Source organism: Pundamilia nyererei, unplaced genomic scaffold (genome assembly GCF_000239375.1).
Source record: "Pundamilia nyererei isolate P.nyererei 1_Seehausen unplaced genomic scaffold, PunNye1.0 scaffold00062, whole genome shotgun sequence".
Taxonomy (NCBI): Eukaryota; Metazoa; Chordata; class Actinopteri; order Cichliformes; family Cichlidae; genus Pundamilia; species Pundamilia nyererei.
In genome coordinates, this window is record NW_005187463.1 from 607,608 (window position 1) to 633,754 (window position 26,147).

Here is a 26,147-nt window from a genome sequence, read left to right on the forward strand (position 1 = left end):
AGGAGGGGTGCACCGGCCCAGGTCGGAAACGGAGCAGGTCAAAGCCCCCGTGCCGCTCAGTAGTGGGATCGCGCCTGTGAATAGACGCTGTAGTGCAGCCTGAGTAATACAGCGGGACCCAGTCTTTTTATACTCTTTCTCCTCTCCACAGAAATATACACACAGCACACACACTTAAATGTCATGTTTTTACAGTTTATAAAAGCGTCAACGCAGTTTCTCTCTCCTCTTTTTCCATTGAAAACCACCGCTGTTTGTCGGTTGCACAGCGCCTCCAACTGGAGGAGCGGCGCAATGACCACCACTCGCGTCATTTTAGCTAAACGAAATTTTATGCATAACTACGCCCACAAGATGGCGCTAAGCTAGCAGTGTGCGAGTCTAGTTACACCCAAAAAACTTAAGCGAAGAAGAAAACGCTTCTCTTCCTGTGTAGGGCATGTGCTTCCTGTGTCAACCATGCACATGTGGTAAACAAGCGCAAGCATGGATTTTTCAAGTAAGTGGAGTGATCTTCCCAAAGGTCCGAGTCTGAAAAATCTGACAGATGGAAGCTTTGGCCACATGAAGGACACCCAGCATGCTGCCATTCAGGATCTGACCAAAGCTCACATCGAGTCGTTTGACCAGGCAGTCACAGACGGACTCAACCGCGTTGTGCAGGTCAGCAAATGTTTCTTCAAAGTTCTCAACAATGTGACGAATCACTTCATTAAGATCAGCGATTAACCCCAACTAGTTAAAACTACGATTAATAGCATACACTGTGTGACTCGGAGTTGTGTAAGCTTGTCTTGAGCACGCAGTGCAGTCATATGCAGTGAGTTACTGTAGGCCAGTGAAAGCCACCATAACAACGATGAAATGAGTGAGTGAAGAAATTGGTTTCCTGCTGGTCGACTAGCTGCTGGTATCATTTCCAGCAGTATTTTCTCTGAAAGCTGCTCAACCTGCTGTGAACATCCCTCTTGCAGTTGCTTCCCATAATCTTTGCCTTTCTTACGTTTCTCACTTTTCTGTCACCTTTCCCAGTCCATCCCCCCCTTAGAGTTCATGTTCAAAAATGAACGGATCAGCCTTGGTTTCGTTGAAGCTGCCATCCAAAACCCAGTGGTTGCCAAAGGGAACATCTGCAAGGAAATGAAGGTGTTCCCAGCAGAGTGCCGGGGAAGAAGATGCTCGTACAAAGGGAAAATAGTGGTAAGCCTGAGTCGTGTTTATATTCCCACAGCAACGTTTTAAAATAATCCATGTTGACTGGGTGAGTGTTGACTCATTTCAGGCAGACGTCAGCTGGTCGATCAATGGAGTTCCCAAAGGCATCATCAAGCAGTCTCTGGGTCATGTGCCCATCATGGTGAAGTCCAAGCTGTGTAACCTGCATGGCATGTCCCCCAAAGAGCTCGTAGAGCATCACGAAGAAGCCGAGGTAGGATATGGCAGCTGTACTTTTAAACTGAGCCAGGATGGGTTTAAATATTGTCCTATAATACCAGCATCAACTTTGACAGGAAATGGGAGGTTATTTCATTGTGAACGGAATTGAGAAGGTTATCCGCATGCTGATAATGCCAAGGAGGAACTATCCTATCGCCATGTCAAGACCCAAGTGGAAGAACAGGGGTCAGGGTTACACTCAGTACGGTAAGTATTACTTCTAAAGAAAACAGTGCAGCAATGAGTCCACGCCTGCATGTTTTCACCGGCTTTTTCTTCACTCAGGTATTTCTATGCGTTGCGTGAGGGAGGAGCACACAGCCATCAACATGAACCTGCATTATCTGGAAAATGGAACTGTGATGCTGAACTTCATCTACCAGAAAGAGCTCTTCTTCCTCCCACTAGGCTTTGCATTAAAGGTGAGCAAGCCTGCAGCTTTCATTACAGAACAGATTATGATAAAAATCCTTTAGGCTCACTGTGTGCTCATTTGCTCTCATGTTCCTCAGGCTCTGGTGGACTTCACAGACTTCCAAATCTACCAGGAGCTGATCAAAGGCCGCGAGGACAATTCTTTCTACAAGACCTGTGTGTCCGAGATGCTGCGCATCGTCATGGAGGAGAACTGCACCACCCGCAGCAAGGTGCTCAATTACCTCGGAGAGCGCTTCAGGGTTAAGATGAACCTCCCTGAGTGGTACACAAATGAACAGTGTGCCAACTTCCTGTTAAAGTAAGTTCTGGGGATGGATACGGTTGACACCCTTCTGCTTTATGTTTGGTGGTATGTTTATTTAAAAAAAGGGGCTTACTCTGTTTTGATCAGTGAGTGTATCTGCATCCACCTGAAGTCAGACGTGGAGAAGTTCTACCTGCTCTGTCTGATGACGAGGAAGCTCTTCACTTTTGCCAAGCAGGAGTGCATGGAAGAAAACCCCGACAGTATCGTGTGCCAGGAAGTGCTCACTCCTGGTCAGCTCTACCTCATGTTTCTGAAGGCAAGAATCTTCAATATTTTTCTTAGTTTTTTTTGTCTTTGTCCTTTCTCCTTTGCTGAGCAGGACTGTAGTAGCATTTCAACAGATCATTTGCCTCCATCTCACCCGATTGCTAACATCTTTCACAGCAGCCCTCTGCATGTCCTCCTTCACTACATTCATGTTTCTTTTCTGTGGACTACTTCTTGTCTTTTTACCTGACTGCTCCATATCCACAGTCAGTGTTGGGTAGTAATGGAATACATGTACAGTGGTCCCTCGCTGTAACCTTTCACGTCCTCGCTGTTTCGCGGATTTTTTTGGTGCAATTTTTCATGTTTTTTTTGTTTTGTTTTTCCAGCACATTGTGTTCTGCATCCTGATTGGCTGTAGACCATTGTCAGTCAATCTCGTGCCGTGTCTCCTTTACAGTACAGAATGCGTTCAGCTTGTTAAATTTACATAAATCTTCGATCGCTAGCAGTGTGCTGTACTGTATGTTTGTAACTTTTCTCCCCAACAAACACAATGTCGACGAGACGTTTTGCACCGTCAAAGGCAACCGCGGGTGCCTTTGCCTTCATTTTGTAATACTGGACTTATTTTTCTATGAAGGTTTGAACTTTGAGAGCGTTTAAGAGAGAAAAGTGTGAAAATGTTCATGCCTGTCTGCGAAAAGTGTATAAAGTGTGTAGTGAGGGGTTTTACAGCCTTAAAACATCTGTAGTAATTGTAAAAAATAAAGTTGGCTACTTTGCGGATTTCACCTATCGCGGGTTATTTTTGGGACATAACTCCCGCAGTAAACGAGGGACCACTGTACCGGCATTATGTATTTAAAATAACTGTATTCTATTACAGTTACCGTTTAAAAAGGTGGTATTCAGAATACAGTTACTTTGTTGAAATAAATGGATTACACGGCAGTCTTTTCCTGATTCATATGTTAGACTGTGCTCTCTTTTGGTATTTCCACGCCGGTGGAAAGCCATTATGGCGAGTAGCCTTCAGTAATAGTAATAAATCACACAGCAGTAGTACATTCATGTAGTTGTAAAAAGCATGATAATATATTAACTAATCCAAAGTATTTGGAATACGTTACTCGCATTGAGTAACGTAATGGAATACCTTACAAAATACATTTTGGGGCATGTATTCTGTAATCTGTAGTGGAATACATTTTAAAAGTAACCTTCCCAACACTTTCCACAGTGCTCACACAAAGTGTCTTCTTCCACTTAAGCCTTCAGTTGTGTGATTTAACCACTCAAACGTTTTCGCAGGAGAGACTGACTGCATGGCTGGTGTCTGTGAAGCTGTCCTTTGACAAGAGAGGCAGCAAAGTGACCGGAGGATGGAGCTCTGAAATGATGATAAAGATGCTCAACATGGGAACTGACTTGACCAGACCATTTGAATATCTGCTGGCCACTGGAAACCTCCAGTCTAAGACAGGTCCTGTCCAAGACTAATACATGGTCAGCTTTGAAAATTCACTATAACATTCATTCATTCATCTAAAAATGTGCTCCCTCCTCCCACAGGTCTGGGCATGCTGCAGAACACTGGGCTGTGTGTTGTAGCTGACAAGCTCAACTTCATTCGCTACCTGTCTCACTTCCGCTGCGTGCACAGAGGAGCAGCGTTCGCTAAGATGAGGACCACCTCTGTGCGTAAGCTGCTGCCCGAGTCCTGGGGCTTCCTGTGTCCTGTCCACACTCCAGACGGCGAGCCTTGCGGACTCATGAACCACATGACAGCCAGCTGTGAAATTGTGGCATTGACCTTGTCCACCACGTCACTGCCTGCTCTGCTCTGTTCGCTTGGTGAGGACTCACTTCAGGCAGTTGTTGTACAATCTTACCCAGGACCAAAAGCTAGTCCATTGTCTACCACAGAACTAGACTCTATAGATTTGTGACAATTAGGGAGGAGAGGTCGGCGCGTGTGTGTGCAAATGAGAGACATAGCAGTACTTTCATGAATCAATTGTTAAATAATACTTTTTTAAGGTATTCCAATAACAGTGACCTGCCTGTGGGGAAACGTCATTAAAGTAATGCTGAAATAAAAGATTAACTCAGGCAGTCATTGATATACTTCGTAGGCCTGGCCAGGTAAAGTCTCTGCACGTGGCACTGGGTTGAAATGCGTTTGCTGTATCTGCTCGTTTAGGTGTCACTCCAGTGGATGGAACTCCTGGTCGGGCCTTCGCAGACTGCTACCCTGTGGTCCTGGACGGTGCTGTTGTTGGCTGGGTGGAGGCTGACTTGGCTCCAGTTGTGGTTGAATCACTGCGCAGGTTCAAGGTACCGGTATTGTCTTCTGTTAGCTGCTCCCTTTAGCTGCACCACAGTGGCTCATCTGCCTCCATCCCTAGAATCCTCCCCTGTCACATCGGCCCTCTGCATGTCCATCCATGAATCTTTTCTTGCTCTTTTTCTCCTGCCTGGCAGCTTTATCTTCAACATCCTTTGTCCGGTATATCCACTGTCCCTCCTCTGCACATCCAAACCATCTCAGCTTTGCCTCTCTTCGTTTATATTAATTTCTCATTGCCTCCATCCTGGTCTCTCCCAATGAAAAGCTATGATAACATAAGCTCCACCTCTTTTTGTCAGTTCATCAGAGCAGGTCTTGCTACCTACTTAAATCCCTTTTGCTCTTGTTGCTATCACCTCTGACACTGGTCTCCATCCACTCTACCCTGCCTACACTCTCTTCTTCACTTCACTTGTGCACTGTCTGTTGCAGGTTCACGGTATACTAACTCCTGCTTGGTGTCACCTGTGTATACTGTGCAGAAAACTGATCTTTAAAACTTATACCTCCAGGTGTTAAGAGAGAAGAAGATTCCTCCCTGGACAGAGATTGTCCTGGTTCCCAAAACAGGCAAGGCCAGCTTATATCCAGGCCTGTTCCTCTTCACAACACCTTGTCGCATGGTGCGGCCTGTACAGAACTTGGCTTTTGGCAAGCAAGAGTTGATTGGCACCTTTGAACAGGTAATGTGTTAAAAGTGGAGGTTTTTTTTTGTAGCTGTAAGAGCACCGTTTTAGTCCGAGCACCTTTTCTCCTTTGCCTGCAGCTTTACATCAATGTCGGAATCTTGGAGAATGAGATTGAACCAAGAGTAACCACACACCAGGAGCTCTTCCCTCACAGTATGCTCAGTGTGGTGGCAAACTTCATCCCATACTCGGACCACAACCAGAGTCCCAGGAACATGTACCAGTGTCAGATGGGTAGGTTATTTGAATCTTTTCTTTGACAGTTTTGAGCAAACCCACATTTTCCATGAACCACTGTGCTCATTCCCCTTATTTCAGGTAAGCAGACTATGGGCTTCCCGCTACACTCTTTCATGGATCGCTCTGATAACAAGCTGTACCGGCTCCAGACCCCACAGAGCCCACTAGTCAGGCCTTATATGTACGACCACTACGGCCTCGACAACTACCCCAGCGGCACCAACGCCATTGTGGCCGTCATATCCTACACAGGCTACGACATGGAAGATGCCATGGTGAGTTAAATGAAACTGTTCTCTATATTTAATCGGGATAGGGTTGAACTCTTGACACATGTTGTTTTCATCAGATTGTGAACAAGTCGTCATGGGAGAGAGGCTTTGCCCATGGAAGTATCTACAAGACGGAGCTGGTGGACCTGGCAGAGAAGGTGAAGGGAGAAGACGGCGTGGTGTTTGGAACCAAGCCAGGCGACCCCAAAGTGAAAGAAAAACTAGACGCTGATGGACTGCCCTTCATCGGATCGGTGCTTCAGTATGGAGACCCTTTCTACAGCTACATCAACCTCAACACTGGGCAGACCTTTATCTCCTACTACAAGTACGCGATAACATTTTTGTAGCAGTGTGATCATTTTTCATCAGCTCAGTTGTAAAATACCTCTGTTATTCACATTTTATGGTTCCTCTTCTCTGTTTGCAGGAGTCAGGAAGCCTGTATTGTTGACAACATAAAGGTCTGCAGTAATGACGGCGGCTCAGGCCGCTTCAAGCGCGTGTGCATCACTGTACGAATGCCCCGAAATCCCACCATCGGTGACAAGTTTGCCAGCCGCCACGGACAGAAGGGCATCCTGAGCCGCCTGTGGCCGACGGAGGACATGCCCTTCACCGAGAGCGGCATGACTCCGGATATCCTGTTCAACCCCCACGGCTTCCCCTCCCGTATGACAATTGGGATGCTCATCGAGAGCATGGCCGGCAAGTCGGGCGCCCTGCACGGCCTCGGCCACGACGCCACACCCTTCACCTTTTCCGAGGAGAACTCGGCGCTCGATTACTTTGGCGAGCTGCTTCGGGCGGGCGGCTACAACTACTACGGTACGGAGCGGCTGTACAGCGGACTGAGCGGTCAGGAGCTAGAGGCAGACATCTTCATCGGCGTGGTCTACTACCAGCGGCTACGTCACATGGTCTCCGACAAGTTCCAAGTTAGGACGACAGGAGCACGAGACAAAGTGACCAACCAGCCCGTAGGAGGAAGGAACGTGCAGGGAGGCATCCGTTTCGGGGAGATGGAGCGAGACGCCCTGCTGGCTCACGGCTCTTCATTCTTACTTCACGATCGCCTCTTCAACTGCTCAGACCGCTCAGTGGCTCAGGTGTGCGTTGACTGTGGCAGCCTTCTCTCCCCTTTGTTGGAGAAACCGCCGCCCTACTGGTCATCCATGCGCCACCGTAAGACTATCTGCACCCTGTGTGGCAAAAGTGACTCTGTTGACTCGGTGTCTGTTCCTTATGTCTTCCGCTACTTTGTAGCTGAGCTTGCTGCAATGAACATCAAAATCAAATTAGAAGTCAAGTGAATTTTATAGGATGTAAAGATTCATGCCTTAAAGCGCCAACCCTGCACACTTTGTTCAGATGGGTCTCAATAAAGCTGCTCAAATCATGCGTGCCAACAGAAGACGATAAACGCATAACATGATGTCCATGAAAAGTTTTATTAGCCCCAAAAACATGACCAAGTATCAGTGTATGATGGGATGCACCGGTTGACAATCTTCTGCGATGAATAAAAATGTTCAGTATCAGGTTAATTTGTCATTGCTACAGTAGAAGTCAAGACTACTCGGATCCATTAAGAGAAATTATGAAATATTAAAAGTGCCACATTGGACTAAAATTTCACGCATGACCACCAAATGCACTGGGAATATAAAGTGTCCTGAAAATGTCCCCTTGGGGAAAGTGTGTGCTTATTACTTTACTGAGGTGCAACTAACAGTAAATTAGTGTAAAAGTGATCAGGATGAAGTAAAGGCACTGAGCCCGTTTCCCACAAAATCGTATTTTCTTCAAACAAAACTGTTTCAAGCTTGATTAAATAAGAATAAATTAAAACTGTCTAAAACTATTTTATCACAACAACGGAAAAGAGGGAGGGGTGAGCAGCTCTGGATAAAAGGTGAGTTGCCTACAGTGCTGGGATCATTACTTTTTTTAAGTAATGCGTTACATTACTCACTGGAGAAAGTAATTTGTCATCCCACTCATGACATTAAATACATTAGCAGCCTCTTATATAAACCTTACTGGGAATTTATGCTTCAGTGAGAATGCTGTGACCACTGGTGTAACCTGTAAATACACGTTGGCTCGAAGTAGTCGACAAACACTGTCGACCAGTTCAGTACGTCATTTCCTCTTGTGCATTTCCAGCTACTGCTTTGTTGAGGTTTTTGGATTTATTAGTAAGAGAATAATCGTCTCAGTATAAGGATAAATAATAATAGCATCAATATAAGGACTAGCAAATGTCAGCAAATTCCTGGAGGGAGATTGCTCAAACTATTAGAATCACCACAATGAAGAGCTGGATGCAGGAGGAAAAGAAGGCCCAGTGTCTTGACTGATACAGCATGTAAAACATAACCGCATGGTAATTAACACATAAAGACAGCCGCTTGCGTAGTTTATGTCGTAGGCTCTACAAAGCAGAAGTCTAAATCAGGCCTTAGGCTGCACTCCCACAAATCCCAGCCTATTGAGGACATAAATATTCTCTTATTTTAGTTTTAAGTGTGACTGCAGAGCAAAGTTTAAACAAAAAGACTTTGAATGGGTCAGCACTGTGATTCTACTGTAGAAGTGGAGGATACAATGCTGACTGCTCATTACTGCCTTTGCTACCTACTAAAGAGCAGGCTTTGGCTGCTCAGCTTTAACATCTGCTTGGCTTCCTGAATGCTAGTTTGTGTGGGCGTGCTGTATGTGCTGATGCTCGCAATGAGACGATGTTGTCTTAGCAGTATGATGCAGTTGTTTCTGTCCTGGACACAGTTTGCACTTTACCTGTACACTCTTGTACTTTTGTGCAATAAAACAAAAATAATGTCCATATTCTCCAATTTTCAAAAGTCTAAAGAGCAGGTAACCTAGTAATAGGACGGCTGGTGATTCAGTCCCCATCTGCTCCAGTCTGCACGCCTTGGGCAAGATACTAAAGTTGCCAATCCATCGGTGTATGACACTGTGAATGTTAGATAGAAAGCACTTACATAGGTAAGGCATAGAAAAACAGTGCTCGTATGAATGGGTGAATGAGGCAAGTTTTATAAAAGCACTTTAGTTCAGTCCATTTAACTCCTCCCAGCACACAAGCTGAAATTAGCTGATTATATACACGTGTTTTTATTTCATCATGCAGGTAACTTTGTGTAACTGAAGAATAAATTATAACTAATGTGATTACTGAATTGAATACAGAAATGCATGTGCTATGGAAAAATTTAACGTGATTACAATAGGGCATCAGTCTGAAATGCCTTGAACCCAACAGTGCCAATGTCAAAAACATGCTTAATAATCTCGTACAAGTATCTTAACTGTACTCGAGTTTTTAACTAAATGCAATTACTTTGACTGCCTCATGTGTATAATAGTGAAGCTTCAACACACTATGTTCAAAATTACGGTGTCTAAAATCCCAACCAGAAACCTCAAATTAAAATGCACCTCGTTGAACACTGGAAAACTAATAGGAGTAGTAGTCATATCTAAATCAATTATATCAATAGGTAAAAATTCCCACAACATCTCAAGTAAAACTCATTCACTCTTCACCAGTTGTTCTTATTGCAGCTGTGCCAGAATATCTGGTAATTCCAGAACAGTAGTGATAGTGTAGTCTGGCTTCTCTGACGCGCCCCCCCCTGCACTATTAATCCAAACTGTGGCCCGAACTCCGGCATTCAAGCCCCCCTGAATGTCTGTGTCCAGAGAATCTCCCACCATCACACAGTCCAGAGCCTCTACCTCCAGCATGCTGAAACACAACCTGAAGATGGAGGGGAATGGTTTCTGCTCTTTGTGTTCTCCTGCGATCACAATGGCATCGAAGAACTCCTCACATCCAGCCGTCGCCACTTTCTCTCTCTGGGTCTGGGCTACGCCGTTGGTCAGCAGCAGCAGCTTGTATCTGCTGCGCAGCTGTTTCAGGAGGTTGCATACTTGAGGAGACAGAGTGAGAAGCTCCAGGCGACTGCTTTTCCACATGTTATAACACTGAGCTGGCAAAGAAGGCGTAGAGCAATTCCCTACAGTCTCCTTGATGCTTTCCTCCCAGTGATGCGCACGGACATCATCTATGGTTTGACCAGCTGAGCAGTCAAAACTCTCATGGAACAGCTTCTGCTTGAACTTGTCACAAATGGTGCAGACGGTGCTGTCATCAAGGCCCAGCGTGGTCTTCAAAAATTCACTGGTCTGTATGAAATTCAGAAATTCACCACAAGATGTTAGCCTCCAAAATCCTTTTTTCATTTTATGCAAATGCAAAAAATTAAAATAGTCATCTGTGGCTGAAGAACAATCAAAGATACAAAGAAGGGCATTTATTTAGGTGGTTGCAGGGGCTTTAGTATTCTCGTACTCTAAACAAGCAATTTTGAGGTGCGACAGGATTTTAGTTCCTCACATGTATTATGTGCTTTTTTTTCTGATTTTTCCATGCTTTAGTGGCATTTGGAATTTTTGTAGCAAAATATATATATATAAAACAACTTTTTTTTTTCTAATCTCCCTTTCTTTATTCTCTTGTACAGTGTGAGTGTCGGGGATGGTCATCTCAGACGCACTGCTCTGTCTGTGAGCACACCCATCCACTAGCTGTTCAAAACTTTGGTTTGCAAGGATTAGCCAATCCGAAAGTTTTAGAAAGAAGGACAAACGGAGCCCCTGCCTGTTTAGTGATTAGCTGAATAGTGTCCCCTTCCGGACTCCGTATGCGGTCCTGCCAATCGGACAATAAAAGTGAAAACTAGGCAGCAACAGCAGCACAAACGTCCATAACAGCCACTCAGTTAGTTAAAATAGACAATAAAGAGCCCCGAACTGAAGACAGTAAAATAAATGTATCATTGGGTTGACTGAAAGACGTCACTAGTCTACGCACTTCCATGTAAAACTTACAAAAACCGACTGTAATTAGCTTACGGAAATAACTTAAATTCTAGGCGAATAATTTCTTTATTTTATTACCTTTTTTAGCGCCACTTCACCTGCTCGACTCGTTTCAATGAGCGTGTTGTCCAAATCAAACAAAATCGCTTTCACAGCCATGCCGTCAGCGGTAGAGGAGTGCTCTATCATTCTACGCCAAAACGCTGGTCGTTTGCGGAAGTGCTGCCGAGTGAAACGATTAATGGGAGTTGTAGTTCTAATTAACATCAATCCATTGCTATGTAGCTGTTGGATGGAGAGAGACTTCACATACTTAATTCAACTTCTGCTTCTCCTGAATTTGAATGAAATGCAAATGAATGAAGTTTTATTATTATTATTATTATTATTATTATTATTATTATTATTATTATTATTATTATTATATTCCTCCCTAGTTATTCCCTCTTATGTATCCCCGGTATTAATTGTTAACAATTTTTTGAGAAAACTAAAAAGAACATGATCGTCACGTGAATCGAATAGCCTTCAGATAGTTCCCGGAAGTGCTTAGCGGGTAATTACAATATATAAATACAGAACTTCAAAATTGCCTTTCCTACTGTAGTTTGTATTATACAAAAAGTGTAGTTAAATCTGTGGATAGTTTAACTTGCAAGCCTTACCCTCATATATTTTAAACTTGGTCTTTTTTCCCCTTTTTTCTTTTTTTTAAAGAATGCTAAATAACCACAGTCAAATAATAATATAATTACTATATTTTCTTGGAACAAAATAAACATTTTGAAGTTAATCATTTTCTGACAGTTGTTCTTCCTTGTTCTTTCAGTCATGTCGTGATAACTCTGACCGCTAATCTCTGACTAAGACTTTCGGGAAACGACATAATGGGACTGTAAGGTGACTATCAATGATGATTAAGTGCACTAGCATGAGGATAAGTGCTCTTTCTTATTAAATACAATGCACACTTAGTATTTCGAATGACTTACTCAAAGAGCTCTGGGCATTGTGATGTTTTTCCTCGCGATGGCGCCATTAAGACGAGGTATTGCATTTGTGCGTCCAGCATTATGTTGCAGATGAGATTCCTCGCTTTTTGTAATGACAATAATTTTAGTTCTTGTTTCCCCGATTAATAGTTACTAATACCTTTGATTATAACTTTATTCACACTTTGTCAAACTATAAATACACATATTTGCAAGCAGTACAATAGTACAAGTGATATTAACTTGAAATGAAATACATCAAATCAATCAAGAATCTGATCACAGTGACTCAACAAAACACAAAACATTTACACAGTTTTTGGAACTCAGCATCTATAGTGCATTGGTCTTCATGATTTAAACAACTTGATGAGATGTATTCTATAGTTCATGACATAAATTCTATTTATATTTTTTAAACTGGAGTTTTTATTTTAATCCTTTAACTATTAAAAAATAATAAATTAAATGTTACTGTCCATATAGGTTTTAATTTGTAAGATTTTTTTTTTGCTATATTGGTTTAAAAGGTCACTGTAAAATTTGTTCTGGTTTCTCAGAAAAAGAAAAAAAAATCACACTGAAAGGTCCCAAAAACTCATGTATCAAATATAATAGTTTTGGCTTTACAGCTTTAATTTATATTTCTAAAGCCTAAATATAGCAGCTTTCCTAAACGTATCCATTGCCTCATTATGATTTAGACTCTGTGCACTATTTTCCACAGCCCTAGTTCCCTTTTAATGCGTGCACTTTGTCTGTGTCCTGCTTATCTTAACCACCAGAAGGTGATGATAGAGCAGGAAACCATCAGTGTCATCGCTTGTCTACATAAATTGCCTACGTGACTCTTGACCAGGCATATTTCTAATTTAAACCATATTCCGTGACACACACTCTTTCAAAATAAAAACATACCTCAGTTCTTATGCAACCTGTCCTTAACGCTGTCTCATCTGGCAGTGAGCCAGAGGTTCACACGCAACAGTGTGCAAGCCTGTTGTACTCTTGTACCAAACCTGATCAGAAATCACAACAATCCTTTCTCACGTTACTTCAGAGGACTCTGTCTGCAGCTCGAGTGATTGTGCCTTTTTACAGAAACTGGGGCAAAAATAGTGTGGGAGGCTTAACCTGTTTTTATCTGCCAGACCAAACAGCACCTGATGCTTGCATGCGAATGATACACTTATTCAAATGACAGACATTAAATGAATCCAAAACCTCTTTTTTTTTACTCCTAAACTTAAAAGGGGAAACGAAACATAAACAGTGAATGAGTGAAGAGCACACTTACAAGTGTAAAGATGGAATTTCCCCCTCTCATGTGAGGGGGGGTGGGGGGTACAAATAACTTCCCTAATACTTGTCACTCTTTCCAAGAAAGTGCAGGCATCTGAATGACCGATGAGACCTGGTGTCTTTGTGTGCACGACAGCCATCCTCCTTTATCTGTATGGGTAACCGTGGCTGCACAGTCACACGCTATCTCTCAGCTGGTCACGAATCTCCTGCAAAAGACGGTTATTAAGGGTGCAATTCCTCTTTGTAACCTTTTCATAACAGGAATATGATATCAGGGTATTTTTGATCTATTTTTCCCCCTTCACTAGTTTAAAGATATTATCATCACCTGTTTTTTCTTGTGACCCTCACTTGGCTCTTCAGATCTGAGGTGCTCATCTGTGTTTCTGATCTCTTTATGTGTGTGTGTGTTTGTGCTTTTCGCGTGTCTTCTGCTCTCTGGACTAATTCTGGGTCAGGCCTACAAGTCATTGGGACAGGTGAGTGTAGGATATCAAAAGAAGGTGGTGATCATTTGTTATTAAATGGATTTTGCTGCTCCGCCTCATTATTAACAGCAGGTGAATATGGTTACCTGAACTTTACAGGCATGTTCTGAGTGCTACGTGACACCAGGCATGAATCGTAGGAATTGTGCAGGTCAAAAGATATGAGGATCCCCTCATGTAGATAGTACTTCATCTGCACTTCTCATAACCAGGTGACACAACGTTTCATTAAATCATTGAAATATCTAAATGCTCTTCAGTTCTGAAAGATTTGGATCTGTCATGCACGCTGCGTTAGGAAGGATAACTGAAACCTAGTTGTCCCTACTTTGTAAAGTTGCCTCCAACAAACCTCCCTCTGATATAGAGACAAACTGCCACACACACATATACACGTACAAGTGAGATTTAATCGAGTGTAGGGGAATGCATGAACTACAGTCTAAATAGAGAAACACCGGTGTGTCAAATGGCACTTGTTATGGAAGCAATGGGATGAGTTTTAAGCTGCACGTACACACAAACAAAATCAACACAATCCGGGGCAGGATGGTGCCTCCTCGGGCGGTTATGAAATGCTCTCTGTGATCAAGGAGCGATACGCCTTTCTGCACAGCTTATATAAATTGTGTGACCTATAGAAGTGTCTCCTCTACAAGCAGCAAATCTCAATAGTCAAATCTTAAGCTTCATGCGTCTCTTGGGTACTAAAAAATCCAAATGCACATAAACTGTCCACTTTCTTTGTGTTTTTTTTTGTGTGGCTGATTATCATCTGAAATGTGGCTACTATGAGTGTTCCTGTGTAGGAGAACATAGGACCTCCCATAGTAGTCTGGCTGGTTGCCAGTTCTTCCACTAGCCTCGGTTTCTGTGCTGATGCACCTGAGCTCTCCTGACCAGCCACTGAACCAGCGCACCAGCAGGGAGGCAGGCAAACTATGTGTGGGCAGTGGAGTATAGCACCGAGAGCATCAGAGCCATCAACACAGCAATCGAAAGCCAGTATCCAGAGGGCCATTTGTGAATTTATACTGTGCACATTGTCAGTGCTTTTTTTTTGTATTTGAAATCATAAAGTTGCACACTGCATCAGATAAATGAAACTTCTATGATAAAAAAAGACAAATTTGAGGTTAATAATTGCTGCTGTTGTCTTGAATATATATCTTTCAGCCTAAACAAATGCTTAAACAACTATCTAGTCAAAATTGGTGTCAAATATATTTAGTTTATTATGCAATTTTCATAAAACAATCTGTATTTAAATTCACCCTCCTAAGTGTTTACTTTTAAATCCCACATCTCCAGTTTGTAAAGCACTTTTTTACTGCAAATTAATACAAATACAAAGGAAAGACACAGACCAAACCAACAGGCTCAACGTATTAAAGTCCCAAAGAAAATTTCCCAATAAAATTATTTCATTTTGTTAATTTTCCAGCTCATCGAGTTTTCATTTCCATGAGCTAAAAGTGATGTCATTTCCCTAACACCTATAAGGATGTTGTATTTTATTATTACGGGCCTATTAAATCAGAGATGCTTGTTTTTTTTGTATTTGTTCCGGCAGGCCTACAAAAAAAAAAAAAAAAAAAAAATTCCACCTAACGAATAATTCACAGATTTCAGAAGAGGTGCGTTCATCTTAACAGTAAGCCCTGGACGGTGACTCCCTTCCTCGTTTCTGTTTAGGCAGGAACAAAGTCGCACGAATGACTCAGGATGTTAAAAATACACAGAAATGCTGCGTAACCGTGACTTGAAATAATCTGTGACTGCTGGTTTCACGAGAACGGCCAAGAAGTTGCAACAAGCTGAAAAGTTCCCCCGCACTGCTCTGCTGGCATGTCGCTGACATTAATTATAATGTCACATTTTCACAAGAGAGCAAAATAAACTGCCAGCAGAGTGAACCAGCTGACATATGTTTCCATGCATCCAATTACTTTTGCTTTTCAAAATGTACATTTATATCTCTTTAGGTGTGGTCAAAATATGGCTTTTTGTCCCATTTTTAATTATTGGAAAATTCTGATATATTTTGAGGTGACTGAGTGAGATTCAGACTCACAATACACTAAACCTACCTCAAAGTACACAATAGGAAATTCCTGTTATACATTCATGTTGTGAATATAATGAATATCGTGGATATCGTGTGTGTGATGACACAGCAGCGATGCTGAATGATTCTACATCGTGTCACTGTATGCCAGTGGTGCAGTTTTTCAGGCTGACTGGATGAAGACGAGATGGGGGAGGCTGGGACAGATGAGTGGATGAAGTGGATCCGAGGCTCTGATGGTTCCTTCTCACACGTGCAAGGAAAAACACAACACACATGAAACCATAGCCAGTCGCTTGTACTGCAGCTCCTGAAAAGCAATTTAATCTCTTATCAAATTATTTTTTTCTATCTAGGACTCTTTCAGTCTTACAGGGAGTGCAGAATTATTAGGCAAATGAGTATTTTGTCCACATCATCCTCTTCATGCATGTTGTCTTACTCCAAGCTGTATAGGCTCGAAAGCCTACTACCCATTAAGCATATTAGGTGATGTGCATCCCTGTAATGAGAAGGGGTGTGGTCTAATGACATCGACACCCTATATCAGGTGTGCATAATTATTAGGCAACGTCCTTTCCTTTGGCAAAATGGGTCAAAAGAAGGACTTGACAGGCTCAGAAAAGTCAAAAATAGTGAGATATCTTGCAGAGGGATGCAGCAGTCTCAAAATTGCAAAGCTTCTGAAGCGTAATCATCAAACAATCAAGCGTTTCATTCAAAATAGTCAACAGGGTTGCAAGAAGCGTGTGGAAAAACCAAGGCACAAAATAACTGCCCATGAACTGAGAAAAGTCAAGCGTGCAGCTGCCAAGATGCCACTTGCCACCAGTTTGGCCATATTTCAGAGCTGCAACATCACTGGAGTGCCCAAAAGCACAAGGTGTGCAATACTCAGAGACATGGCCAAGGTAAGAAAGGCTGAAAGACGACCACCACTGAACAAGACACACAAGCTGAAACGTCAAGACTGGGCCAAGAAATATCTCAGGACTGGTTTTTCTAAGGTTTTATGGACTGATGAAATGAGAGTGAGTCTTGATGGGCCAGATGGATGGGCCCGTGGCTGGATTGGTAAAGGGCAGAGAGCTCCAGTCCGACTCAGACGCCAGCAAGGTGGAGGTGGAGTACTGGTTTGGGCTGGTATCATCAAAGATGAGCTTGTGGGGCCTTTTCGGGTTGAGGATGGAGTCAAGCTCAACTCCCAGTCCTACTGCCAGTTTCTGGAAGACACCTTCTTCAAGCAGTGGTACAGGAAGAAGTCTGCATCCTTCAAGAAAAACATGATTTTCATGCAGGACAATGCTCCATCACACGCGTCCAAGTACTCCACAGCGTGGCTGGCAAGAAAGGGTATAAAAGAAGAAAAACTAATGACATGGCCTCCTTGTTCACCTGATCTGAACCCCATTGAGAACCTGTGGTCCATCATCAAATGTGAGATTTACAAGGAGGGAAAACAGTACACCTCTCTGAACAGTGTCTGGGAGGCTGTGGTTGCTGCTGCACGCAATGTTGATGGTGAACAGATCAAAACACTGACAGAATCCATGGATGGCAGGCTTTTGAGTGTCCTTGCAAAGAAAGGTGGCTATATTGGTCGCTGATTTGTTTTTGTTTAGTTTTTGAATGTCAGAAATGTATATTTGTGAATGTGGAGATGTTATATTGGTTTCACTGGTGAAAATAAATAATTGAAATGGGTATATATTTGTTTTTTGTTAAGTTGCCTAATAATTATAAGTAATAGTCACCTGCACACACAGATATCCCCCTAAAATAGCTAAAACTAAAAACTACTTCCAAAAACATTCAGCTTTGATATTAATGAGTTTTTTGGGTTCATTGAGAACATGGTTGTTGTTCAATAATAAAATGATTCCTCAAAAATACAACTTGCCTAATAATTCTGCACTCCCTGTATTTGGAGTTTTCAAATCTTGGTCAATACAAATTAAAAGAAGGCAGAAACAGATTTTTATAGCACTGCTTCCAGTAAGAATGAAAGGAAAGGCTGAAAATGTAATACAACACTGGAAACAGAGTCGATTTTGTAGCCAAAAATCTGTCAACTTTAGCAGGTGATTTGCAACTCCTACTTTCCCATGTAATCTTGAAACTCTGACATCATGGGTTGTCGCACGCCATTTGCCTTGGAAAAACCCCCAGTGGGACATTTAGAAAGTTCCAATCAACTGACAGCAGTTGATTGGTGAAGTCCCATGACTTATCACAGGTTTCCGACCCATTAAAGATGATGATAAAATCTTAAAAAAATCTAATGGCCCCTATCATGACTGAGGGGTTAGGATAAGATATGTTGTGCGTTTCAAGATTCTGTTTCTTTTTGAGGTTTTCCCTAATTAGTTTTCATTTCTGGGAATATGATTTTTTTAAAAGTAAAACTTCAACACACTTCAAAGTTCAGCGTTTGTTATTTTGCACCAGGGTATTTCCTCATTTTCTTCTTGTTTTGTTCTTTTTTTCTGTAAAATGTTTACTAGACATAACTTTGCAATATTATTTTCACTAATTCTAAAAAGAAATTGACACGTTTGTGGAATTTGTTTGTTTGTTTTTTGTTGACTTTTAAAACAGATTTACAAAGCAGCACACAGAAATTGCTCCATTTCAGACAGTCGGTTACTTTTACATGGACATTAAAAACCCCATTATGAGTCCTCTCCTGACTGGGAGTCATATTTGGGATCTGGCATTTACACTGAACCTGGTCAAGCAGTTTTCTGATTGTGTGACTGCCCTCAGTGTCATAACTGTAGCACGCCAGGCTGTTCCAAACCAGGATCCGGCCTTATCCAGGTTTTCTGAAACCAGCAAGCATATGGCAACACATTTTAGGATCCTCCATTATCCTTCTCTTTTAAAAGGCCACTGTGGGTAAACTGAAAGCTCAGCTCAGCATCTAGTAAATGATAAATGGCTTTTTTCTAGTCTTATTGCCCAATCAAAGCACTTTAACGCTGCCAAATTAATAACTTCTCTTATCGACAGCTGGAAAGCTTACAGATTAGCAAGTTATGTCATGTTTGTTTTATCTGTAAAAACCACTGAGTAAGAATTACAACATGTGGTGTTATAAGTGTTAATTATCACACACTGTAACTTTATAAAAACTTTGTGTTTAGATTTTATGGATGCTGAGAAGACAAGTAAAGTGGCCAAATGCCCTCAAAACAACCTAAATAATTATTATTGTACACGAATAAAAAAAAAAAATGTTTCAACAGAATTGGGGGCGAAACATTACTTCATGTATACACACACCACAGTGCGGTGTGTGTATAATGTGCAGGGCTCTTCTCTGATATGACAAAAAACCCGCCCCCGATCAAATCTCCCTTTCCGTGCGCTCTCAAACTGGATCATCTGCTCGAAAAAAAAAACCCGGAGGTGGAGAGAACAGATGGCGTTTAGCTGCTTGACACTTTCCATCTGATGTTTTTTCTTCCTTCATCGGGGAGGAGTGTTGATGACATGACATGCCCCAGTGTCGTTGCAGAGGTTTTAAAAGAGGCTTCCAGATGGAGGCTCTGGCACTGACGTGGAGGAGACATGACTCTGTATGGATTTTGTGTGTCATTCCTGCCTGTCCCTGTCTATGGGCTCACTATGAGATCACCCGCCAGTCGCCTCCAAACGTATGACTTTAGAGCCATGACAAATAAGCGTGTCCTCTTTCAGTATGGAATAAAAGCGTGATCATTTAAAGGAAAAGTCACAGTCTTTTTCTGGTCATTATGACTCTGTGTGTAAACTTGCTTCAATGTGTAAATTGAAATGAATGTAATAATCAGTGCATCAGATTGAAATAACTCATTTTGCATGTCTATGTCATGTCACAGTGAGTTGCAGAAACCTTTGTAGGTAAAATGAAAAATAAACAAATGAATTGTGGGATAATATTTTGTATAATGTGTCCCCAAATGGCACACATGATCCAAAAACAGGTTGCTGTAATTTGGATTGTGCATGGAGTTGTGTTTCTTGTGCATCCTGTGCCTCGGGGATTTGGAAAAGTCTTCTTTTAGCAGGGACTATATGGCTTATGTCATTACATAATTGGATCAAGTGGGTTTTGTTACCTGGGCAATGAAATCAAGCATGCTCCAAACTATACTAACCAGTTCCCATTAACACACCCCTGAAAATGCTGCTGGCAGAGAATATGTGATTTATTTCAAACTTAAATCTAAAGTACATATCGGAAGAGAAACCGTTTGCGTTCTAAAGATGCTTTTTTTGACTCGTTGGCATTAACCAAAGGTTCGGAAATGCTGGTGGGTTACATTCCACGCTCAACATCCTGTGGGTCTTTTGACAGAGCTCTCTCGTGAAGTAGGACACCAGATCTGGATAAGGGTGGTGACGGATGGCCCCCAGGAAGACTGTTAGCTGGACCCTCCTTTTATCTCACCTGGCTGGGAAGAACGAGGCCTCTGACCTTGGATGCAGAAGCTGAAGGGAGCCTTTGTTGTCAGTGTGGCATGGGAATAACGTTGGATAACAAAGAGGCCCTCTCTGCCGGGCAGCGACCTCCTCTTTTCATCTGTAACTTCTACACTGGTGAGAGTTACACCTGTGCCTTTGTGCAGGCTGTCAATGAGGTTATACAGCAGCACTGTTTATCTGCTGTTGGCTAAAACGATTCCAGCATGTGGAGCAGAGGGATGCGGAGTCTTAAAAGAAAAAAAAGGAAATATAAAAATAAGAGATAGGAAACATGAAGCTGTGACAACAAACAAAAAGCAGCCTAGGCCTATTGCAGTGTAACAAACTGAGGACCTTATCCAGCACTAACTACATGCTTTATCAAAAAAGGAAAATTGAAACCTAATTTTAAAAGCAGGAAGGGCGTCTGTCTCCAGAATCGAAACTGGGAGCTGGTTCCACAGAAGAGGGCCCTGAAAGCTGAAGGCTCTGCCTCCCATTCTACTTTTGATATCCAATTATAAGCCCATAGTGTGAAAGCAATGTGCTCTGTTGGGGTGATGTGGTGTTATGAGGTCTTTGTGAGGTCTTTACCAAGACCATGGTGCATTCATGATAAGCAAGTGGGTGTAATGTGTCCTGCCAGCCAAGAGAGAAATGGATCTCCCACTTTATGTTACATGTAAACGATATTGCAACATGAATTTCCCAACACGGTCTGGAGTTCATGCGTGAACTTTAGTGGGCTGTTTTTTTCTTTCTTTCTTGATGAGGCACAAAGATAAGTCTAAATAAATCCTAATGTTGCACCATGTGTGCTGGATCTGTCAGCACAGGTGATTCTGTGCTAACGTGAGAAAAAGTAAAAGCAAAAGAAAAAGTAATAGAAACTAGTAATATCCCACCTTTTTTTTTTAGTAATCATTCGGTTTTTATCTGCCTTTAAGTGCTTCATGTTCATATTCCAGATAGGAACTGTGAACCAGCTGAAAAGCATAAGGAGTGTCTATTGGTCAAGTGGCCACAACCAATTCAGACTTGGTAGGAATGACAGTAGGACAGAGAGGCCAAAAGAAATCAGTCACTATTTGAAATGAAAGCCAGTGCAGAAGTACTTTGAAATGCTTTACACATGAGCTGCCCCCACAAAATCTTTGGCTCTGTGTTAGTAATTTTTTTCCCCCACAAGTCAATGTGACATTATTATGTAAATGTCCTCTTCAGATCAATGTGCTGGTATTCATTTTGAAAATAATCCCATAATTAGGAAGGTTTTAAATGTTTGGGGATGTGATTGGCTTGACTGACGTGCTTGGTCTGAAGCGACTGACTGGGCACAGCAGGTCAGGAGGCTTGTTCACGGGTAAATCCAAGTCACATTCAAACAGTTTCAATTGCAGTGTAATGTAAAGCCTGCAATCATGCGTCATCTGTTGGTGAAGTAGCCAGGAGTCTTTCCACAAACAGCTTTGCTGTTCCTTAGCAATCATTCGAATCAGTTTTCCATTCACTGTTATTACAGCTTCTTCTGTTAATTGTACAAACAGTCCCTCAATGAAGTCTAATATTCATTTTTGTTTCAGTAAGTAAATGTTTGTGCATCTTCCCATGGTTTACACTTTATCTACCTCAATCCCACTAACCAGAAAAGATGGCCTGACCATAAAGCTATTTTTCGAACTTTATTTGTCTCCAATGTGTGAACCACTGCGTGCCACCATCAGACAGCTGAGATCACAGCACCACACTTCAGAGTTTAGAAAATGAAGTGTAACCAAGTTCTTGTTTTTCAGCTTGTATTAAAGAAAACGAGGAGTGTCTGCTGTGTACATGGCACATTCAGCCTGTACCTGCTTTAGCGGTGACTATGCTTTGGAGAATTTTTGTATTTGTTCTCAATGATTGATGCATATCCTGAAGGTACATAAAGTACAAGCTGCAAAAGCACTTAGATCATTTTCCGTGACTAAGAAACGGTGAGTAAGCTGATAGTGATGTGTTGGGGCTTGGGTTTGTAAGGGCCGCTATCTTTGCTAGTAAGCTAATGATGACCCAGCCAATGGTTACATTCCAGGAGGGATGTTAGTGACTCAAACGCCTCTGAACAGGAACACCGTGTTTGGAGCAGAGATAATTGGTGGGTCGTAAAAACGTAATCCTGTTACTGGATTATGTTTCTCATGACATGAGAGTTATACTGTAAATGTGTACATTTTTATCAGATTTCATTGTACCTGCATTGCCAAAAGCACTCATACATTAAACGTTTATAACTGACTAGTGCATCTATAAAATAACAGAAAGTGTCCCAGTGGACGTTTGGTCTTTCCCTTTCCCTCTCTTTATGTTATTATCACTTCACTTCTCTTTTGCTAACCTGGCCTTCACCCCCTGTCAGCTCCGGTATAATAAGCACAGAGATAATCATAATGAATAATAGATAAAGTAAAATAAAATAATAAATAAAATAAATAGAATAAAAAGAGAAGCCTATAGAGAGTCTATAGTGCTGCTATGAACTCCCTTTAGAAGCAATGAACCCTTAAGAAACAGCCCAAAGAGACCACATGGGACCACCCTCCTGTAGGCCCACCACCTGCCAGAGGTGCCGTGGGGGACGGGTGCACTGTCATAGGCAGAGCCTCTGGATGGCCAGTCCCTGGCTATCTAGGCTGGCTATTTAATAATTTAAATCATGGAATGTTGATTTGAATTTGTAAAAATAAATATTGTAAAAAAAAAAAAAAATCTTTCAAAATTTTATTCACAAGGATATTTTTAAACATTTTATATTAATTACACACAAAGCAAAATATTTCAAGGCTTTTCTTTGAGAGATGATAATGGCTCATAGCTTATGGAAATCCCAAATCCAGTCCAGGGTCTCAAATTACTAAAGATCCAATGTAGATTTCGGACATTTCTCATTTACAATACAGAAAAGTCCAACTTGTGCATTGACTTTGGACGTGATCAAACACTGGACCAACAATGCAAGAAGATGAGATGGCACAGACTGCAAAAACTTCACACGGGATTGCAAACACTTTGGATTCAGTGTCTCTCCAATCTTTCTCTGAAATCTAGGAGAAAGACTAGTCCAGAGAAGAAGCCTCCGACGCTCTAACTGGTTTAGGAGTTGGTTGACTTTTAAAACAGATATGGTTTTTGTTGCAGAGCCATTAGCCTTTCAGAACAGCTCTGAAAGGCTAATGTTTCCCAAAAAACACCTTTTTCTTAATTTGCAGTGCGTTTGACCTCTCACCATAGAAAAGACTTACTGTGCCTTTCCCTACTCATGGAGAGTGTTTGTGACCACCTGGAAAACTTTCAAGTGTTCTCCATGATCAGGGTTTTATGTATGGAATTAGACTGAGGGATACACCATGTTTATGCCTTTTGAATAGTTAGAAGCTGATACTCAAAATGTTTTTCAATAATGTGAGATACTGGATTTATAACTACAACAAATAAAGGCATGAAATATTTTACTTGAGAAAGGTTTATGGAATATACAGTCCAGACCAAAAGTTTGCAACCACTTGAAAAATGGCAAAAAAACATAATTTGCATGGCTGGATCTTAACAAGGTTCCAAGTAGAGCTTCAACATGCAACAAAAAGAAATGAGCATGCAAATTATTGAAATTTTTTTTGGATATTCTACATTGTTGAGATGCACAAGTATTTGTGGATGAATCTTAACCCCTTACAAAATTGTATATTTTTTTACTTAATTACTTTTAACATTTTTTGTGCTAATTTTTAATTTAATTAATTAAAAACGCCCAAGGCTGAAGGTTCCTTCCGTCTTCCTGGTCAGTCACAGATATACAAAAAAACACCTTAATGCATTTGCCTTCATCAGAAAAAAAAAAATGCAAGAGTGGGTAAGAAATGTGGTGTAGAAGATATTTTCCCATCCCTCCCCAAATCCAAAACCAGGAAGCTGTAAATTGTTTGATAAAAAGACTCAGACAAAATGGCACCACATTGTTGTTTACTGTACCTGCCTGACGGTTATTTTCCGACTAAACACCAGAGCAACAAAACTGAGCCAACTGTGCAAACACAATGGCAGCCAACAGTGAATACAAGGCAGCGATAAAAATAGAAATGTGGATATATCACGTACTGCACAGGTAGACAATCCATTTTTAGGAAATATGTCAAGTGATGCATGGGGGTAGGCGGGATATGCAGGCTGTGACACACACTGAATTTTATTCCATTATCCTCTGCCACCAGGGTTCTTCTCTCTCTTTCACAGAGAGTTCCAGTTGAGGTGCATTGCTTTCTTTCTCAGGGTGGGACAGCGGTTGCCTTAACACAGTTAAGTGCTTGTAAAAACATACAGACCATAGTGACTGCCTTGTTGTGTGAAGGTGAAATCACGCCATACAGTATTTAAATGAGGTCCACTCAAACCCTCTGGTTTACAACACAATGGATCCATAAAGAAACAAACATACTGAGCACGTAGCGTTCCCATCAACACCCTAATCACACGATTCTTGGATCATTACTGGGTTTCGATTTCATATGTTGCGTGTTCCTGCGTTCCCATGAATTGCACTTACACTACAGCTGAGGGATTGCAGCAGATGTTGACATCAATTAGCAACGAACAAACATGCGAAAACAAAGGTGTGTCACAAAGTTCTGAGGAAAGTGTTAAATTCAGCAGGCGCATGTAAACACTGAGACTTTACACACCACGGTGGGAAGCTGTCAGTGCCACTCTCAGCAGCCTGATAATTACCAAACACTATTTTAGTTGCACTGGCAGGAGACACCTGGCTCCACTGTCACTAAAAAGGCCTCGATGCCCAAGTGAGGCAGGGTACGTTTGAACATTTGGTAAAGATATGCAGCTGGTTTATTTGTAAGAGTTACTTTAACCAAGTAGAGTAACAGTAGCAATAACAGATATTACTATTCTCTGGCAGGTATCTGCAAATTAAAGCATAAATGCACATTTTTTAAATAATTGCATAGGAGGCCTGCCTGACCTACTGGTTCAGGGGGCTCAGGGAACTTTAAAAAAAACAAAAAAGAGTGGTGCCAACAAGAAGCATTGATTAACTTCTTGGACAAGCAAAACTGACAAAAAACGAGAGGAAGATGCCAAACAACTACTAAGAGATGAAAACAAATCCTCTGACTGAAATACACATTTACAATTATTCAAACAGGAAATTAACCTCTTAAGCCCCAACGCCCCCTGAAATGGGGGTTAACTATAAATGATGGATGTGACTAAAAAGACATTCTGTGCCTTTGTGTGTGCATGCATGCTGTTCTCTCTCCAGCTGTAGGACTGAGAGCCACTCGAATTGTGCTTCAATCTTTTTTCTTCCATGGATCAGCAGCTTTCCGAGTTCCTGTTTCAACTGGACTGATGGCTTGAATGCCTCAAGCTATACAATTGGATTCAAGTGTTGCACTTGAGTCTAGTTTTGAGGTACTTCTTCAATTTTCAGACTCCAATACATTTCAAAAGGACTTGTTCCTCTGCATTTTAAACACTACTGACAGTGTTTAAAAACTACCTTATAAAAGTTTATTATTTAAGCAGCACCTGTGTCCCAGCTGTGTCCGGTAATCATTTTGCAATCAATTTTTTCTGTGTTGGGGCAATGAGGTGACTAACTTGAACTCAGGACGACAGCAAGTAGGTCCTGATGCCTTTAAGAAGAATAAAATAGAGTAAATAATAATCAGAACCATAATCATGTGTTACTGTGCTCTCTCTTGTTTAAGGTGACATGTTTAATGGACCTGAATATCACTACTGATGATAAGTATTTTTATGAAAGTTATATGAAAGAGCAGCTTAACAACAAGAAAAAAAATGCTCAAGAAAATCACATATTTACATAAACAAGAACAGGAACATGAACAACTAGATGTGACATTACATATCTCAATGCATATTGACTTTACTCACTATTTTAAATAACATTGCATTGATTGTTCCTTTAATGCACTT

General features: G+C 41.5%; 2 protein-coding genes across 2 annotated transcripts; one reads left to right on the forward strand and one right to left on the reverse strand.

Moving 5' to 3' along the window:
* The first annotated feature begins 229 nt into the window (after window positions 1-229).
* polr1b (RNA polymerase I subunit B) lies at window positions 230-7,302 on the forward strand. Its single transcript, XM_005735082.2, has 15 exons — window positions 230-663; window positions 1,033-1,200; window positions 1,283-1,429; window positions 1,512-1,644; window positions 1,723-1,859; window positions 1,950-2,173; window positions 2,267-2,438; window positions 3,704-3,875; window positions 3,965-4,246; window positions 4,596-4,729; window positions 5,255-5,425; window positions 5,509-5,665; window positions 5,750-5,946; window positions 6,021-6,271; window positions 6,374-7,302. The coding sequence occupies exons 1-15, from the start codon at window positions 487-489 to the stop codon at window positions 7,254-7,256; spliced, it is 3,405 nt and encodes a 1,134-aa protein (XP_005735139.1). The 5' UTR covers window positions 230-486; the 3' UTR covers window positions 7,257-7,302.
* Window positions 7,303-8,335: 1,033 nt separating this feature from the next.
* On the reverse strand, window positions 8,336-11,084 carry nanp (N-acetylneuraminic acid phosphatase). Its single transcript, XM_005735081.1, has 2 exons — window positions 10,933-11,084; window positions 8,336-10,158 (listed from the first exon to the last, which is right to left on the reverse strand). The coding sequence occupies exons 1-2, from the start codon at window positions 11,041-11,043 to the stop codon at window positions 9,526-9,528; spliced, it is 744 nt and encodes a 247-aa protein (XP_005735138.1). The 5' UTR covers window positions 11,044-11,084; the 3' UTR covers window positions 8,336-9,525.
* Window positions 11,085-26,147: the final 15,063 nt, after the last annotated feature.